General features: G+C 41.4%; 1 protein-coding gene across 6 annotated transcripts in view; it reads left to right on the forward strand.

Annotated features, from left to right (window-relative positions):
* The window catches only part of shank3a (SH3 and multiple ankyrin repeat domains 3a), a 245793-nt gene extending 227130 nt beyond the window's left edge, over positions 1–18663 (forward strand). For 5 of the 6 annotated variants that reach the window (XM_076885709.1, XM_076885710.1, XM_076885711.1 and 2 more), the window contains 7 exons: positions 3073–3153; positions 3337–3360; positions 3724–3851; positions 4058–4163; positions 4776–5302; positions 5400–7495; positions 13685–18663. In XM_076885709.1, coding sequence (XP_076741824.1) covers positions 3073–3153; positions 3337–3360; positions 3724–3851; positions 4058–4163; positions 4776–5302; positions 5400–7495; positions 13685–14249 — 3527 coding nt within the window. In that variant the 3' untranslated portion in view covers positions 14250–18663. The remainder of the gene's footprint in view (positions 1–3072; positions 3154–3336; positions 3361–3723; positions 3852–4057; positions 4164–4775; positions 5303–5399; positions 7496–13684) is intronic. The other variant, XM_024803193.2, reaches the window with a different exon arrangement.
* Positions 18664–18910: the final 247 nt, after the last annotated feature.

Here is an 18910-nt window from a genome sequence, read left to right on the forward strand (position 1 = left end):
TGTGATTTTTGAGATACAGACAGTGATAAATGAGTTTGACCTAGTTTCACTAGGACAGTACTGTATCAACTTAATTCTGCTACTCGGGGCTTAATGGTCTCTTAATCTCTCTTTCTTCCTCTTTCTGTCTTTCTTGCCTTAATATCATTTCTCATGCTTGTCGCTTTTAAATAAACCCAGTCTCTTAGTATCATTCATTCATGTAGAAGTCAAATTAGCATGTTTTGACCCCAGAAAGGTCCACTTATTAGCTTTTTTTTTAACCTTTCAACTTCCCATCATGGTGCCATTTTGCCAATTGACTACACCAATCGTAATTTAATTAAAGTAAAAGTTGAAGGTTTTGGAAATCTTTTGTACTTCCTGGTGTCAGTTGATTAAAAAAGACACTACCTCTCTTATTCTTGTCTCTAATGAGAGGCTACAGTCTTTGCACGTAATTCAACACAAAGATAAAGTCTGCCTCTAAAATCTCACTATTTAACATGCCGATGACAAAAACACAATCCATGCAAAAACTGAAATGTAAAAATAGCAGTTTTTCTTTTTTTGTAGGTTTTGTGAGCATCCTCTTTGACTCTGAAGAAAATACTGGGGAAGTGCCATTTACACCTACAATTTCAATTCAGTTTTATTTATATAGTGCCCATTCAAAACAACACTTTGTATTGTAGGATAAAAACACAACAGTATTAGAGAGAAAACCCCAACAGTTAGACTACCTGCTGTGAACAAGCACTGGGCAACAGTGGGAAGAAAAAACTCCCTTTTAACAAGAAGAAAACTCAGGCAGAACCAGGATGATTGTGTTGGAAGCTTAGGGGGAAGAGAACAGAGCAGAGGGAGAGAGGATAAAAAACACACTATAGGAGAGAGCCAGAGTTGAATAATTACTAATTCTGCTTTAAATGTCTGAATAAATTAGTGGTGCATAAACACATGGTGAGTGAAAAGAGCTGAGTGAACAAGAAAGTCAGACAGGTATGAAAAGGTTTTATACTTGGGCTACACTCGGGCTTTTGCTGATAGCACTAACTATGCTAAGCTAGGCTAATTTGCTGGTGCACAAATGTAAATATAATATTGATCATTTAATTTTACTCTTAGACTCAAGTGAAAAGGATTTTCCCGAGATGGTGTTAATTTTTTTTAATGTAACTTGTTATTATTTGCTTTGTTTTGGGGTTGTTTTTGTTTTTGGCATCCCCATCATGCGTTTGGCACTTTGTTAATATTTTATAAATATTTAATTAATGAAATTGTTAAGTGAGACCGCATGACTGCAAGGATTTGGGATTAATGTGGGTTGCAGAGGGGCTTGCACACCAATTTTTCCAAAGCTGCTTTACTGTAGCCAACGTTAAAGCTTTCTTACCTCTGCTTATGTCAAAGCTTCTAAGGCCAGATATTTAGTAGTTGAAAGAGAAAGTAGACAGTAAAGATAATCACTGGTAAGATTCCTTTATTGTCAACTGAAGAAAAAATGTGGAGACAGATTGAAATGATGAGACAGACAGTGCAAACAGCTATAGAGTAGATGGGGTGTATCTGGCGTTTCATGGGTGGGAATGAAATTCTTCATTCCTTTTTCAAACTTCTCTTAAATGCCTTTTTTTTTGCACCCTAATCAATATTGAACACCCCCTCCTGCTGCTCATATCCTCCAGTGGGACTTGGTGTGCTGCACCTTTACACAAACGCACAGAAACATGCAGACACACACGGACCCGCGAGCGAACACACATTCTCTGCACCATGCGTGGCCTCACTACTGCCACCGTTGCCATGGTGACTACACTGCATGTTTGAATTAAGCATTACATTACAGCAAAAGCAACTCTCTCTCCCTCTGAGTCTGTCTCTGTTCCTCTCTCTTTCGCCTTCCTCCTCCATCTCCTCTGCTCCCTGCTCCTGTACCAGAATGTGCAGGCTTGTGAGGAAATGAAGATGTTTGATAAGGACAGTACCCAGGATGGCGTATGTACACTAGATCTGCGGCTGCTGGCGGCAGCGATGATAGTTATGCTCTAGTAAGGCATTGAGGCAACTGTGGGATTTGGAGATCTATCGCGCTACAGTGGTGCATTGAGTGGAGTGTTGGCTGGTCTATCTCAGATAGCGTGAGCTCATCTAGTTCTGTCGTGTGGTATTGTTGGGAAACTTGGTTATAGCATGTAGAGAATGCAGCTATATGTGGTTTCACTGTCAGACTGCATGGCATTGGTGTTGTTACTGCAGGTTTAACATGATTTTAAAATCAGTTGCTGCGTTGTTTTTTACATTACATTCATTTCAGTGCTTAGTCTAACCTATTTTTAGTCCCATAACTCTATAGTTTGTTTTTGAAGCTAAGATTTGGTAGATATGATTTACTGCTTTGACTGGGACGATTGCCCTGTGTGTATAGTAGGATTGGGAGGCTCCCACAAGCTGTGGGATATAAAGTCTGCAGTGCATCGTTTTCCTTAGCTGTTGAATTTACTATCATCTCTTCATCTGTCAGCCCACATGTCATTATGTGCACCCTCAAGGAATTTTCTCTGGGGGAGGATATGCATGTTTGTATAAGCTGGTTCATTAATGTGTGCCTCTGTCTGATACACATCTGCTAAATTCTAGGCAGGCAGCATATTAAAAGTAAGATGGACGACTTTCTCCCTCTCCTTTCCACACATTTCTTACTTTTTCTGCCTATTGTGGTGGACAAACTCTATTGTTCTTTGTTTACTGGGAGGACTGACCTGTACATTTCCACCCAATGGGCTCCTCAACAGAGAGGAATTCTTGCAGCACAGAGACTAAAAAACTAAAAGTCTTGAAGACAGACTGATACATTTATAAGTCATCTGACAAACAGATAGCAAAATATGAAGAAGCTGGGCTCCAACCGTAGCGTGAACAAGGTCCTGACTAAGTGTGAAGCATCCAGTTCAACCGAATTTGACCAAATCAAATCAGTGAGGACAGGATGGGCTGGCCGTCTCGGGGATGCCAGGAGGGCACTGAGCCGCAAAGCCAAAGGATTTTCATCCCCCTCAAGTTCATCCTCAACTCCATGCCTTTTCTCCACAGCGCCGCCACCACCCAAGAGAGCTCCCAGCACCACCCTGACACTGCGCTCTAAGTCCATGACCGCTGAGCTGGAGGAACTAGGTGAGTGCCAAATAAGTGGTATGCAAACTCGACACTCTTTTTTTTCCCTCCTTTTCTGTCATATTTCTGCTTTGGCTTTGTCATTAAAACTTGGTGTGTCTCCTAACTTTTAGAATAGTCACTTCTGTTGGCTTGTTCTTGTCATTTTCCCTCCTCTGCTGACGCTATCTTTTTCCCACCAAGCTTCTGCTCGGAGGAGAAGAGGAGGTGAGTCTGAGACAAGAAATTGACACCTCTTTGGACGTCACAAAGATGATTTATCAATGATGTGTCAATTTAAGAACCGCTTATTAGAGCAGATGAGCAGAGCAGAAGAACACATGAGCCATGTGGACAGTCTACACTTTTCTGTCACTTATCGCTTCTTTCTTTCGTTCTTTTTTTTCTTTTTCCTGTATTTTATTGAGACACGGTAGTGATTTTGTACAGTACCACAGAGCATGACCCCACACATATAGCTACATCTTAGAGGTGCCTTTGTATTCTTTATGGCGATATCAACATTTGGAATAGATGCCACAGCGTTTTTATGTCTCAGTATTTAGTTCTGGCCAATTTTCTTCTTAACAGAAAGACTAGATGAGATGTTGGCATCACAGGAGTCTATGTTGCGTTCTCAGCCCTCTGAGGCAGATTACAGAGCAGCCACTGTCAAACAACGGCCCACCAGCAGGAGAATAACCCCAGCAGAGATCAGTGTGAGTGCACCTACACACAGCACATTGGCAGACAGCATATGCTGCTCTGCTGGCATACATACAAACTCAGCGCACATACAAAAATACCTGGCCAACACGACATGCACTGCTGTGCACATTTATGCATATTCTTTGAATTAACCTATAGGAGTCATGGTGTGCTTTCAAGATTTTAAGATACTTTTCTTGTTTTTTTTTTCATGCAGTCACTGTTTGAGAGACAAGGGATGACTCTACATGGAGGTCTCCATCCAGGGATTGAGAGAGGTCACATACAACTACCAAAGGGCATGTCCAGGACCAAATCTTTTGGTAAAGCAATCACCCATCCTGTACATATTCAAATAAGGTGAATGATAGTGTAATTGTACCTAAAGTAGAGACTAGAATTTGAGGAAGCTTCATTGTGTTTTCATAATTTGTTTCAGGAGAACGACTAGGCAATACTGAGACTGAAGCTCGTTGTTAAGTCGTAATGTGCCATGTCAAAACTTGACTGATTAACAAATGTTGTCAGTTGACAGTGTGGGATATATAATTACTTGGCATTGACTGTTGAAAATTTGTAAATATGAATACTGGATACTGGAACAGATTTAGAAAGCAGTTGTTCAAGTAGCACAAAGCTTGTTTCAAAGTAGCTTAACATATATATTATTAATACGCAACTTTATTATTAAACATTATGCTTTTTGTAAGTATACTCATTAAATGAATCCTATGTGAGTCAAAAATAGAACTGTATGTTTTATTAAACTACTTTAATAATCGTGTTTTTTGACACCTGATACATATTATCTATGTAAGTAAACAAATTTACAGATGGATGCAGTACATTTTTTTATGTGGACCAGCTTGGCACTTTTTCAAGAGCTTGTTTATCACCAGATGATCTGTGCTCTTTGCTCTCTTTACCGTCATCAGGTGCCACTGAGGAGGATCGGCTGTCTGCTCTTGTAGGCGAGCACCGATTTCCCCGCAGTTCCTCTATGACAGACAGCCTCCGAGACCACTCACAACCCCACCCTATCCCTCCCCCTCCACAAACGGCACCTCCTCCTCCTCCTTACTATCTAGACACTGGTCCTCCCCCAGCTTTCTGCCCCCCTCCACCTCCATCGAGAACACAGAGTCAGGGCCATGAGCCTGCAGGACGTTCGAGCTTCAAGCCGTCCTCCTTGGACCTGCCTTACGAGGCCGCTCAGCGGCAGGCCACACACATTGAGAGACAGAAGAAAGCACGCTCCATGATCATTCTGCAGGATTCTTCTCATTTACCTGTTGAACCTACAGAAATTCCACGTCCTTCTGCTGCTACTCCACCTGAGCGAATCAAAAGGAAAGGTCGGGTTATTGACAACCCTTACGCAAACGTGGGTCAGTTTAGCATTGGACTGTACACACCTACCAAGCCCCAAAGAAAGAAGAGTCCTCTGGTGAAACAGCTACAGGTAGGTGGAATGTTATCGATGCTATCTGATTTTGTTGCTTTCATTTGAATGTAAAAAAAAAAGAAGGAACCTGATTTTTTTGGTCTCTACACTGCAGGTGGAAGATGCACAAGAAAAAGCTAGTTTGGCCTTAGCTGCTGCCCACTCGCGAGAGAGCTCACCCTCAGGACGACACCCACTTACCTACGGGCACACACACACCAGCCGTGCAGACTACTACCAGCAGCAGCTGATGGCTGAGCGAGAGCGTATGCGTGTTCAAGGAGAGATGATGTTTCAGGGCAAGGGCCCCTTTGCCGCTGCAATTGCTGGAGCTGTAAAGGATCGTGAGCGTCGCCTAGAAGAACGGAGGAAATCCACTGTCTTCCTTTCTGTTGGGACCATGGAGGGGGCATCTACCACCAGCTCTGATTCCCCCTCTCTGACTCAGTCTCACTCCATCGATGAACGGATGCTGACACGAGAGCTGGGACAGCTGCCTCCCCCTGCCTTGGCTCTGAGCCCCTCACCTAGTGGGACCACCTTTATCCATCCACTTACAGGAAAGCCTCTGGACCCCAATTCACCACTGGCTCTTGCGCTGGCCGCAAGGGAGAGGGCACTGACCTCCCAGAGCCAGTCCCCTACTAGCAGCCCAGAGCCTCGGACTAAACAAGAGCAATTAGGCCAGGGTGTAATATTCATTGACACTCAGACCAAAGAGTCTCCACATGGGGAAGGGGCAGCTACATCTCCCCCTTTTTCACCTAAAAGCGCCAAGGTAGCGGGTTTCGGGGTTGGATCCTCCGCAGCATCAATTTTATCCCCGCAGCCCACCAAGCCACAGTGGGCTGCATCTTCGTCACCTGTATCATTCCGGCAGGAGATGGAGGCCAGGATAGAGGAAAGGAAGGAAGAGAAGAGGTTAGAGGATAAAAAGAGTATGTTGATCAGTATTATGGATACATCACAGCAGAAGACAGCAGGGCTAATCATGGTCCATGCCACCAGTAATGGGCAGGCTGTTGGAGTGGATTCAGAACAAGAGCAGACACCTGCCCCAGCCTCCATGGAGCCCAGCAAATCACCAAGTCCACGCGCTAAATCCCCCAGTCCCAGTGTCGCCCAGCCCCAGACCCAGCTCCAAGCTCAGAGTTCTGCCAGTCCAGTCCAAGAGAAGGGTCTGGCTCAGGGAAGCTCAGAGGAGGATGTGGATCCGTACACAGTAACCCTTCCCCCTGCCATGTTATCCTCCAGCGATGAGGAAACACGAGAGGAGCTACGTAAGATTGGAGTTGTTCCGCCACCAGATGAGTTTGCTAATGGGCTACTGGCACAGGCACAAGGGGCGCCAGTGTCTCCAGCTAAGCCTGCTGTGTCTCCCGCCACCCCTGCAACACCAACGCCACAAACGCCCTCAACCCTAGCAACGCCAGCTGTGACCCCCACTCAGCCTGCTCAACCCCTGCCTCCACCCAGTGCAGCAGCTGTCTCAGGGAAGCCCTCTGACCCTCTGGAGCCCCCACCGGTGGGTGAGTCTGGCTCTGCGGCTGACTCAGGCGTGGAGGAAGCTGACACGCGCAGCTCCAGCGAGAGAGAGCGAGACCACCATCTCGAGACCACCAGCACCGTCTCCACGGTTTCCAGCATGTCCACATTGTCCTCAGAAAGCGGCGAGCCTGCCGACACACACACCACGCACACCTCCTATGCCGACGGGCAGACATTTGTGCTCGACAAGCCGCCAGTGCCTCCTAAGCCCCGACTAAAATCCCAGATAGGAGGCAGTAAAGGCCCCGTCACTTTCAGGGACCCTCTGCTGAAGCAGAGCTCTGACAGCGAGCTGCTATCACAGCAGCAGGCTGCTGCCCTGGCTGCTGCTGCAGCTGGAGGAGCTGGACTCCCCCCAGGTGGTTCAGCCTCAGTTACTGGTCTAGCCCCCACCAAGCCACGCTACCTCTTCCAGAGGAGGTCCAAGCTATGGGGAGACCCAGTGGAGCCCCGTGGCCCAGGAGTGGGGCTAGGTATTGGGAGTTTGGGAAATCTTGGTGGGCTGGGACTGGGGCTGGGTGCAGATGAGGGAGCAAAACCATCTGTTATGGGAGAGCTCAGTTCACGACTACAGCAGCTAAATAAAGACACCAGATCACTAGGAGAGGAACCTCTGGGAGCATCACTTGATCCAGGAAGGAAGTCACCTGTGGCAGGTGCCAGGTAAGACATGATCTTATAAAGTAAGAGAACAAAGGGTTTTAATTAAAAAAAACAAATCCTTTTAAGTTTCATTCTTATCCTTTCTTTATGTAGTGGTAGAGTAAAAAAAAAATCAAGCATTGTGTGTTTTTGATTTATTTAAATTACTTCTTGACACTGAGTTAATTATTTTCTCTAGTTTATCAGCATTTTTATTATATCACTTTATTTGCACCAGTGTCTGTTGTTATCTTCCATTGTGCATTCTTTTTATAAGCTAGTACATTTCTGTTTAAGTTGTGATGGTAAATAGTAATGATATCAGAGGTCACTACCATTGTTGGTGCTAGTTTCCCTGACAATATTAGTGGAACAGCATAGTTAATATATCCTATAACATTAGCAGGTCATGTTTTGGTCTTTAACATCCGTAAGAAGAAGACTTCTCACATAGCAGCAGCTGTCTCAGGGTTAACTGAAGCACACTGGTGTTTTTGTCTGATATCTGTGGGTTTCTTTTTTCACACCTTACCTGAAAGTACAATGAAATCCTTTATATTTCTACAGATGTGAGGACACCGAAGAGAGTAAACCTTAAGGTTATAGACTCTAGGGTAAACCAAAGCTTTTTTTAAAATATATTTTACATAACGAGTCTATCAGCCCATTGAAGGAGAACAGTACTTATATACATCTTTTTTTTCATTAATATTCTTTGTACTGTTATTTGTTACCTTGTTTGCATCAGCTGATTCCCTCACTGACACTTGTACAGTCCCTCAAGAATCATTAAAAAAGACAATTGAAGTATTACTACACCACAATGTTTTTCAAGAAATGATTGTTTTTAGAGATACAGTACAGTAGTACTACAGTTGATGGCTCCTTGTTTCCATAGTTACAGCTGTACTCCTTTGCTTCCTGTTAAGTGTTCTGTGTTGGTAAGAGTAGACGGTAGCAGTTGATAAGCTAGTGGTGTGTGTGTGTGTGTATATGTGTGTGAGTGTGTGTAGTAGATTATCCGTTGGTGCAAACAAGGTAACGGGGCTTGGAGGCACGTACTTCCTGAAAGCTTCTCCTCATCTCTTGCACAGTCTCACTTCTGGGTTCTAACCTATGACCCTGCTAGTAGCTCCCCTTCCAGTGTTTCCCAAAGCCTTTGTTCAAATAGTGCATAATACATCCTCATATACACTGCTCTTTGCGGTCATCGCTGATAATAATTGATAAGACAAGAGACTTTATCATCAGTGATAACCTCAAAGGTTCAAGGATGTATTTTAACAAGTATTTGAACCTGTCTGAACTATAATGGTGTGTGCCATGTTGAAATCCATCCACTCACAATCTCAGCATTAACAAGGCTGTTAATGCCGAGATTACCAGACAAAGTCTGACCCCGTCAAAAGTCTTCAAGAGTCATGTTGTCATAAGTGGTGGGATCTTCTCTTTTGATTTCCTCCAGTATAAAGCAACCGGCTTCAGACTGGTTGTATTTTTGTGGCTTGACAGGCTGGTAGTTAACATCTGAGGTTAGAAGGACAGATGGTATCTTTTATTGGCTGCCCACTGAAGTGCTACTCATTTAATACAATTGACAGGACGGGATGTTAAATGCATTGTCATGGAGTCGTGGATCTGTCTCAGCCTTACAAAGAGCTCTGTGGTTTGTGATCACTTTTTTAGATGCAGTTGAGTTGGATTTTCTTTCACAGCCTTCTTTCAGCTTCTCTGATTTTTTTTTCTTGTATCATATTCTCTCTATGTGAATATTGGGAATGGAAGAAGTTGCTTCCACCATACTTCACTGCTGCTAAGAGGAGCTGAAAGATATGAACAGACGATATTACATTGACAAGATGTCAAAACATACTTTTCATAGTCTTCTCATCATGGTGACATCAGCGAAAGGACATGATCAACTTCACACACCAAAGCTTGTGCATCGCATTTTCATGTTTCCATCCACGAGTCAGTGGAATCAGTTACAGCGCTGACTGGGAAAGAACAATGAGAAAGTCTTTGTAGAACTAATCACCATAGAGCTACAAGTTAATGTCCATTCACAGAATTTAATCCTTACTGTTGCTCTAGACAAGTATAGTTTGATGTTCCAACCCCTTAATGCCTAGTATATCATATTTGATACATACAGTTTTTGAGACTTCTACACAATCTGTGTTTTTTTTCCCTCAGAAAAACAAAATAAATTGTGCAATACATTTAAAAGAAATAGTTTTCAAAAAAAGGCCAGAGGTACGGTGGCCCTAAGGGGCCAAACGGACTGCAACTTAAGAAAACACCAGCAAAAAGAAAAATGCTGCAAAAGCACACAAAAGACAACGGAAATAGGAAAAAAGAAAACAGAAATAGGAAAAAACAGATCCAAAAGCACAAGGGAAGTGTTTCTGGGGAGACAATAGCCCGACGGACCAGTTGCAGGAACCAAAACATGCTAGGTAAGTGTGTTTTAATCTCATGATTCATATAATCGTGATGACGGATTTTTGGGCTAATAGTTAGGCTAACACACTTACCTCTCATCTTTTCTTTCCTCACAAAACCGATAGATCCTCTACTTCTTTTAAGTGTCTCCCAGCACAATTCTCAGCTTATTTTGGTTCCTGCAACTGGTCCGCCGGGTTATTGTCTCCCCAGAAACACTTCCCTTGTGCTTTTGGAAATCTGCTTTTTCCTATTTCCATTTTCGTTTTTCCTATTTCCGTTGTGTGTGCTTTTGCGTTTTTCTTAATGCTGGTGTTTTCTTAAGTTGCATTCCGTTTGGTCTCTCAGGGCCTCCGTACACATGTAGCAAATATGATACAAAACTACACAACTAAAATATGCAAATTAATATTGATTTTGTTAAAAAAAAATTTAAAAAATGTGACTTTCGGGCAATTATTTAATGGTTCAGGGTTAAAGCAATGTGTCTTTACAGAGGAATTCATTACTGCTATTAGAAACAGAAATGTGCTGTCCTAATACTTTGGTGTCCTAAATCCCTGTTTGTACAAGACACTGGACTTTTGGATGACCATAAATTAAATATGAAGCTCGAATTATATCAAATACAACATATCAAGTAAGACCGGTTCAGACTGGATTCACACCTTCCTAATGTTATCCAAATGAAGAGATCACCACTATCTACATGCTGACAGTTGATTGCCCTTGGCTGTAAAAAAGATGACTGCGCACACCATTATTTCTCTCTCTCTCCCTCTCTGCCTCTGTGTCTCTTCACCTGCTGTAGCATTTCACGTAGAGCATCAGCATCTCCGCACTCTTAATTGTCACATTCGTCGATCACTTACCCCATCCCCTCTGTGCCCCATTTAAACCCCTTCAAAAACTACACTGCTGAATTTTGTCTCCACCTTGTTCATGTGCTGTGTATCAGAGCTTTGGGTCACGTACAAAAGTGTGTTTCTCATTTCTGTTGTGCTTTTTGGTTTTCTTTCCTTTGTTTTTTTATTTTATTTCTTTTTTAATGAAAGTTGCATAACTTTGTTTTGATTTTCAGTGTTTGTGTTGAGGATGGCCATGATCCTTGACTGTCTTGTATTTTAAACCATGATAAAACAGAATATGCTCCACCAAAACACACGTGCATTCACCGCTTATATACTGTGCTCTACATACAAATCCATGTTAAAAAAAAGATTATTTTCTTATATAAATGTATGTGAAACGAAGTACAAAAGCAGCTTTAAAAGTCAAGAGACATGTGCTGTCCTGTTGTGTTTCTTTATTTGTTCGTTTTTCTTTGTGCAGTGTTTGATATGTGAACAGTGTGCTCATTTCTCTCTCATGTAGCCCACTGGTCAGACCTTCAGGTGCTGAAACCCACTCTGCTGTCTTTGTCATGCTGACATGTAGAGCAACCCAAGCACAAAAATGCATTCATGCCCATCTACTGATGAACAGTCATACACTCACACAGTCACATACACCTATACATGTAGATGACGCACAGCAAAGACAGCGGAGCGGGCTGAGGCAGATTATAAGTCTGGTTGGCAGGCTGCGTCTCATTGAGTGATGCTAACATTCTCTCCCATTGCTCTCTCTCTGCTCACCTTGCATGCTCCGCCCTGCTGCTCTGATCTGATTGGTCTAGAACTGACTGTGCGCCCAGGAGGGCAGGACGACTGTGTAAGTGCGCATGGAGCTCATCTCATATCTGTCGGCTCCCCGTAGTCTGAACATTTTTCCAGCCCGAGTGCTGCTTAGCTACCGGTCTTTCATTACACTCTTTTACTCCAAATCTCACCCAATAAAAAAGTTTCAAAAACATGCAGGAGATGGAAAACGTGTGCTACACCTTCAGACATGTTAACGTGCATGAAAAAGACACCACTGTAGTAACTCAGTAGTTTAGTTTCTCCTATCAGTTTTTCCTTGCTTGCACAATGATAGCTAAAATTTCCTTAATTGTATCCATCCCTCTTTCTTACTGTTCTTGTTCTTATACTAACGTTCAGTCTCTAAGACTGTCACAAATTTATGCTTCTAATAACTTTCAAAAAAAGAGTGATATATATATATGTTAAAAAAGGTGACTAGACTATTTAAACTATTATCCCATATCAGGTCACTATAAAAAAATAATAGTTATACCTCAGTGTTTACGTGAGTACGATCCTTTTTTCTCAGAGTTCCTAAATGCTAAACGTATTGCACTGAATTAAGTGTTAGCCAAGCTTCCAAGATCATTTACTCCTTTGATTAACAAGTAAATAATGCTAATTAGTGTTTAACAACAATTCCCACCTGTTTCTTCAAACAATGTAATTCGTGGTCATGAAATTGAATATTTACTGTATCCATTTTTTTGAGTGAGTCAAAATGTAACTAATGTGCAAGAGAGCTGAAAATCAAATTTAATATTCTACTTTTAGATCTGCCTTCTGCATCTAAATTTGGATGTGTGTGTGTGTGTGTGCGTTTGTTTCTACAGAATTTGTCACACATTAGAAAATGAATTCTGCTTTCAGGTTAGTGATATCAGCAGTTTCAGTGTAACACAATACATCTGTTTAAACACTGTATTTGTAATCTAATGTTGGTCACACTAACCTATTCAAGGATGCTTATAGTAGGACTCAACAGCTTTAATTGAATTAATCATAGCAAAAACACGCTCATTAATGTCACAGGGACTAGGGGTTTTTATGGGTGTGAGTAAAAATTAGGGCTAGGGCTCTTATTTTGGAGAACTACCCTGTAGTCACTTGCATAGCTAGATGTTCTTAGTCTGACTAGTTTGATCTTTCTAACAGCCATTAACCTCTCTTCTGCACTAACCTACTTTAAAATGAATGACTGCTGTTTATATACATGCTGTGAAAGAGTATTTGCCCTCTTTCTGATTTCTTTTTTTTTTTTTGACATATTTCTCGTACTTACATTTGTCAGATCATCAAACAAATTTTAATATTAGATAAACATAACTCAAATAAATACAAAAATGCAGTTTTAATATAATGATGTTATCGATTAAGGGAAAAAAGTTATCCAAAACTACCTGGCCCAATGAGGAAATACAATTGCCCACCTTGTTAAATCACAAATTCATTGTGACTAAATGTTTAGTTTCACTGGACATCCAAGCATGATTACTGCCACACCCTTGAATCAAGAAATCACTTAAATAGAACCTGTCTGGCAATATGAAGTAGGCTTTGAATGGCTAAAAACAAATAAAAAATGAATTTTGTAGTGGCCTAGTCAAAGCTTCAATCCTACCAAGGTGCCTTAGCATGACCTTAAACAGGCTGTTCATGTTCAAAAACCCTCCAGTGTGGCTGAATTAAAATAGTTCTGCAAAGATGAGAGGATCAGGATTCCTCCACAGTGTAAAGACTCATTGCTCATGCTTGATTGCAATTGAGTGGCATAACTAGTTATTAGGTTTAGGTGGCAACATTTCACGTTTGGATAAATTTTTTCCCTTAATAAATGTAATCATAATTTAAAAATGGCATTTTTTATTAACTCTGGTTTTCTTTGTCTAACATTAAAATGATCTGAAAAATGCAAGTGTGAGAAATATGCAAGAAAAACAATGACTAAGAAATCAGGAATGGGGCAAATATTTTTTTACTGCACTCTATAACCCAAAGTGTCATTTTTTCTTCTTTATTGTATTTTCGTTAACAGTCTTCCTTATTCTTAAAGCCTTGTGCCTCTGTCTGTTTCCACCAGACTTTTCAGCAGCCTAGGTGAGCTCCACACCATCTCTCAAAGAAGTTATGGAACCACATACACCATCCGCCCTGGCAGTCGCTACCCCATCACCCGACGCACCCCTAGTCCAGGCTCACCTGATCGGGGCGACCCTCTTGGACGATTCTCAGGCTACGGCCTACCAACCTCACCAACCACACCGCCACAAACTATCCTCAAATCCTCGAGCCTCAGCCTACCCCAGGAGCCAAAGGAGGTCCGCTTTGTAATGAGGAGCTCCAGCGCCCGTTCCCGCTCTCGCTCTCCGTCCCCGTCACCTTCCCATTCACCTGGGTTAGGTTCACCACTTTTAGCTCTACGACCCTTTCACCAAAAACCCCTCCACCTCTGGAACAAGTATGATGTTGGAGACTGGTTGGAGAGCATCAACCTGGGGGAGCACAGAGCAGGGTTTCAGGAACATGAGATTGAAGGTTCTCACCTCCCTGCTCTAACCAAGGATGACTTTGCAGAGCTGGGAGTGACACGAGTCGGACACCGCATGAACATTGAGCGAGCACTGAAACAGCTGCTGGAGAGCTGACCCCTGCCCTGAGACACAGCCACAGATGGAGATCGGTGAAGACAGACAGAAGATTCGGGGGTTAAGGAAAATAAGCGATGCGATAGGGGCCGCTCCTCTTTTACTCCGGCTGCTTTTATGTTCGGCATCACAAATGTTGACCTGCAGCTCTTAGGCACACCCTGTTTCCATTCTGCATTAACACCCTGCACTTGGCAATGCACTGAAGAGGAGGAGTCGATACATTCATTTTTCTTCTTGCCCACCACCCTGCTTTTGTGGCCAATTAAATCAGGCCCAAAATGATATTTGGCGTTTTTATTTAATAATTTTTTGCTAAGACGAGCCAGACGAGCTCCAATTAGAACATTTGATTTGTGAAAGGTTCACTTGTTTCCTTAGTAACATCCCCACTTTCTCGCTCCCTCCTCTCCTTTCTACCTCCCCTCCCAAATAACCCCCCAGGTCCCTCTATTAGGCTGCTGAAAGCCTTCTTGCAGTTCGAGTAAAGGAGGAGGAGGAGGAGGCAGAATTTTTTGTTCCACACAGAAAGCTCAGTTGCCTTTCAAAATATTTATACAGAGATCAACAGCAATGAACACAGTGCTACGGACACACAGCCCTGAAAAAGGTGTGTCTTCTGTATACGTGCTGTTTTTAAACCGAAGACTTTAGAGCCCAGAGTCGGAGCTCCACAAAGTAAACCGTGGGAGAAAACCCCCTCTGCCTTGGTACCCAGACTGTGCTATCTATTATATTTGGAGAATGTTTAACCAACACTCGTGGCTTTTTTTCATAATCAGTTTCTTTTTTTGGTTTTCCAAAGGGAATAATATATATAGGTATTATATAATATATACATATATATATATATATATGTATTTAAATATAGCTTTCAGGAGAAAAGACAATGTTGCAAAGAGGAAATATAATAAATTAATCTGCACCTGTTTTTTTGGTTTTTAGTATAGAAGGCAGAGAGAAATCTTTAAATCTATTCCACTAATAGTTTACTCATTTCTACCAATTATATACATACTTATATATATACGTACATATATATAAGTATTCTATATATATATATATATATTTGAAAGGAAAAAGTATATAAATATGGAAATGAAGTTTTTGTCATAGGTATCCAACTTTCCTTATGGTCACTCCTTTTTTGAACCGTAGCATGACGAGTTGCTTCATGTTTTTGACAAAGAGTTTGTTGTTTGTTTTTATTTTCTTACGGTCTTCCTTCATACTAAAGGGCATCCCGTAATGTGAGGCTGAGACCCCAGTTGACACCCATCCCTACTGCTTCAGCAACAGATCCCGCTGCCTGTGTATCCACAATAACACATCAAGGGCACCGGCCACCTATGTGCAAGCTGACTGGCTTTAAAGGGGCTCTTCATCTTATGCCTGTTTATCACTCAGGGATGGAAGTTTGGGGCACCAGCATGAAGAGGTTGCTTGCTGTTTTACTACTAGAAATTGAATTTTTCTTACACTTCAACAGTTAAACACCACCATAGTCTGTTAGAGAGCTAGTAAAGATTCCATCCCTGTCCCCGATAGTGTTACTTAGACCAGTTTGCACAAGGTCTGGTATCAATTTCCAAGCATGGAAACCTGGAGAAACAAGCTTTAACTGTTCAAATAATTTTTTTTAAAAAGCTAATAATTGTGTTCCTTTACCTGTATAACCAATAAAAACTTGCCATACAAGCTTAAATGAGCTTGATGTGTATGCCCTTCTGAAATGCCACTGCAGGGAATGTCTGTAGTTTCTCAGGCTGTGGGGATGGGAAAGCCTCTGCAAGGTCTTAAGAAAATTCAGTATTTTACAACCTGACATTATTGCTGCTTTCCTCGATCTTTACCATTTTCTAAGTGAGTAAAATATCATAAACAGAGGGACAGCTACAACTCAAAACAATAAGGCGCAGGTTGTTTAAAAAAAACCACTGAATTTTCCTTTAACAATACAAATCTACAATTGTACTCATGAGTAGCTTCTGCTGGCAGTGAGAAACAGTGAGTTTTATTCACACAACGAAATGCATTTTATAGCTTTTCTCTGACGGGAAGCCAGTAAATGTCTATTACCAGTAAAAAAAAGTAAAACCTCTGTGCATCAGCAGAATCCAATCAGTATGCCAAGGCACTTACACCTGGCGAAAAAGTGCACGCATGTTTAGTTTCTTTTTCTCACAGTTTGTAAAAGCAGGTGGGGAATTTAACGGTGTATGTGGGTTGTAGGAATAGCACTCACTGCCTCGCTGTGACCTCACTGATTATTCTTTTGTTTTTGACGTAGATGTCACGTCCTCAGACTCATTTGAACACTTCTTTTTTTAAATTGTTCTTATCAGTTCTTCTTTTGTCGTTTGATTTGTTACCCTCGGACACTGTGGGTAGATTTTGTAGCGTGTGGATCATGACTCATCTGAATTTTAGAGTGACTGAAAAAGAGCAGAAAAAAAATCTCCTGTCCATTCTAAACATACTTACACTTGTAAAAAATAAACAAACTACAAATATTTGCTTTTTTTAATCACAAGCAATGTATATATAATAGATTTCATATAAATTTTTGAAAAACAAAAAGTATATAGATCTATATATGAATGTTTGGCATATATGCATAGTTAACCACCTGTGAAAAAAAGGTGAGCAGATTTTATTCTTTCTATGAACTCTTGAACTTTTGAACTCTGAACTATGAACTAGGGGATGATTTGCACAAAACAAGGTGACAAGGTGCTAACATAAAAGCCACCCATCGTCCAAGAGCATGCGTGCATCTGGATTCCCTGAATCTCTCTGTGTGGTCGTTCTTCTTCACTGTGTGTATGGCAGTGTGTATGTGTGCAATCGCTTATTTGTTTCCATTTTTGTGCGTTTGTTTGGGATTGAAACAATGAGAATGCGTGTGACAGTGCAAGAGCGTCAGTGTGTGTGTGTGGTTAATTGTTAGGGTTTACATCACTGGAGTTGGTCCACTATAGCCTTACTGTATTACCATCAGATGTTGCCAGCAGTGGCTGTGTCACACAAACACACGTGCTCACAAAACGCACACACACACACAAACATAAAAATGCACACATGCATTAATCTTCATTTCAAAACTCAACATCATCGTCCGGCATTCTTGTTTTGTACTAAGTGACGTCTTCATAAAGTGGACTGCTCGGCTCAAGAGCAACAAGACAGACTGAGATTACCACATTATTGATGAACACGGTCACATTTTATATTGCAAGACAACCACAGCTCACCTTGTAACTGTGTAGGCACGGCTTATGCAGTATCACTGTTTTGTAAACCCATTCCCAGATGGCATTTGTGCTCTTTACCCTCCACTCTGTCTGGCAGCACTCCTCTTTCCTTTTTCAGACCTTCAGTTTCTGAGTTTTGGATATGCTATATGAAGTGATCCAGTGAGGAACAAACAACACAAAGGAAAAATGTGCCAAAAAGTAAATAAACTTTTCACTGTATATTTGTCTTTGCTTTAGGACTATCTTAGTTACAGCACTCTAAAGCTGTTAGATAACATGATAACATGGTGCCATCTCCTGGAAATCTTGAGAACAGATGTTTGTTAGATCCTTCTGTATTTTCCTGCAGCTGGAAGTACAGTCATTACTTTTATTTTTTGAAGAAGTAGTACATATATATATATATATATATATTCTCATATTAATTAATATCTGTATTATTAAATTATTGATTTAAATGAAATTTGGAGACAACTGCTTGATTTACTGTGATAAAGGGTGAACATATGCAGTCTGAAGTTTGACACAGCCTGGCCTGGTTAGGAGAATAAGTGCTGTACTAAATAACTGCTTGGACCGGTGGCTAAGATTACCACAGATACAGACTCAAAATGAGCAAAGTGTAACAGAAGTACACATCATTTGGTCAAATAATTTCCTTTGTCTTATTTTGTAATCAACAAAGCACAATCTACATAGTATAGGGGCAGCAGCGTGACCTTTTTTAAAAACCCACTGGAGTCCAGTGACCAAATGGAACCAGTGATCTTATCATCAAAAGGGTTTTTTTTCTTTCATTGTCAGTTTTCTCCTTGTTTGCACTGTGAAGTTTAGATTGGTGGATGTATCACTGCAACACCTCAGCCTTGTCTCACGGGTTAAGCTTCCCCTTATCGGCATCAAATGACCAGAAAACTCATCTGCAATTATTCTCCCTTTGCACACTTAAAAATATTCATATAAAAGTCCCTCTGTATTTTAATACACAAAATCCCGTGTACAAATATGAGTTAACCAGAAGCTACCTAGTATTCCTCATGCAGAGTAAGGGAGATAGTAAAGGTTGAGGCAAGATCTGAGATGTTGCCCAGGATATCTCCACCACAGAGATATATGTTTGTTATATTATGTAATAAATTTATAATTAAAACATGAAAGAGTTTGTCTACTTGTTTTGACTTCAGTCTCTTCAGTGGTTTATTGAACGGAAATACGACACAAAGGGTAAACATGCCAACATATCTACAGGATTTTGGACAATACTACTTTTACTTGTTTTGCACATCACCACAGTGGATCTTAAACAGCAAAACTATATAATATAGCCCCCCATTTTTTAGACACTCAAAAGTAAGATGATTTCCTACGATTGAGAGTCAGTTTGATGCCAGATGAGGCTGTTCA

Source organism: Maylandia zebra, linkage group LG7, assembly GCF_041146795.1.
Source record: "Maylandia zebra isolate NMK-2024a linkage group LG7, Mzebra_GT3a, whole genome shotgun sequence".
Lineage (NCBI taxonomy): Eukaryota > Metazoa > Chordata > Actinopteri > Cichliformes > Cichlidae > Maylandia > Maylandia zebra.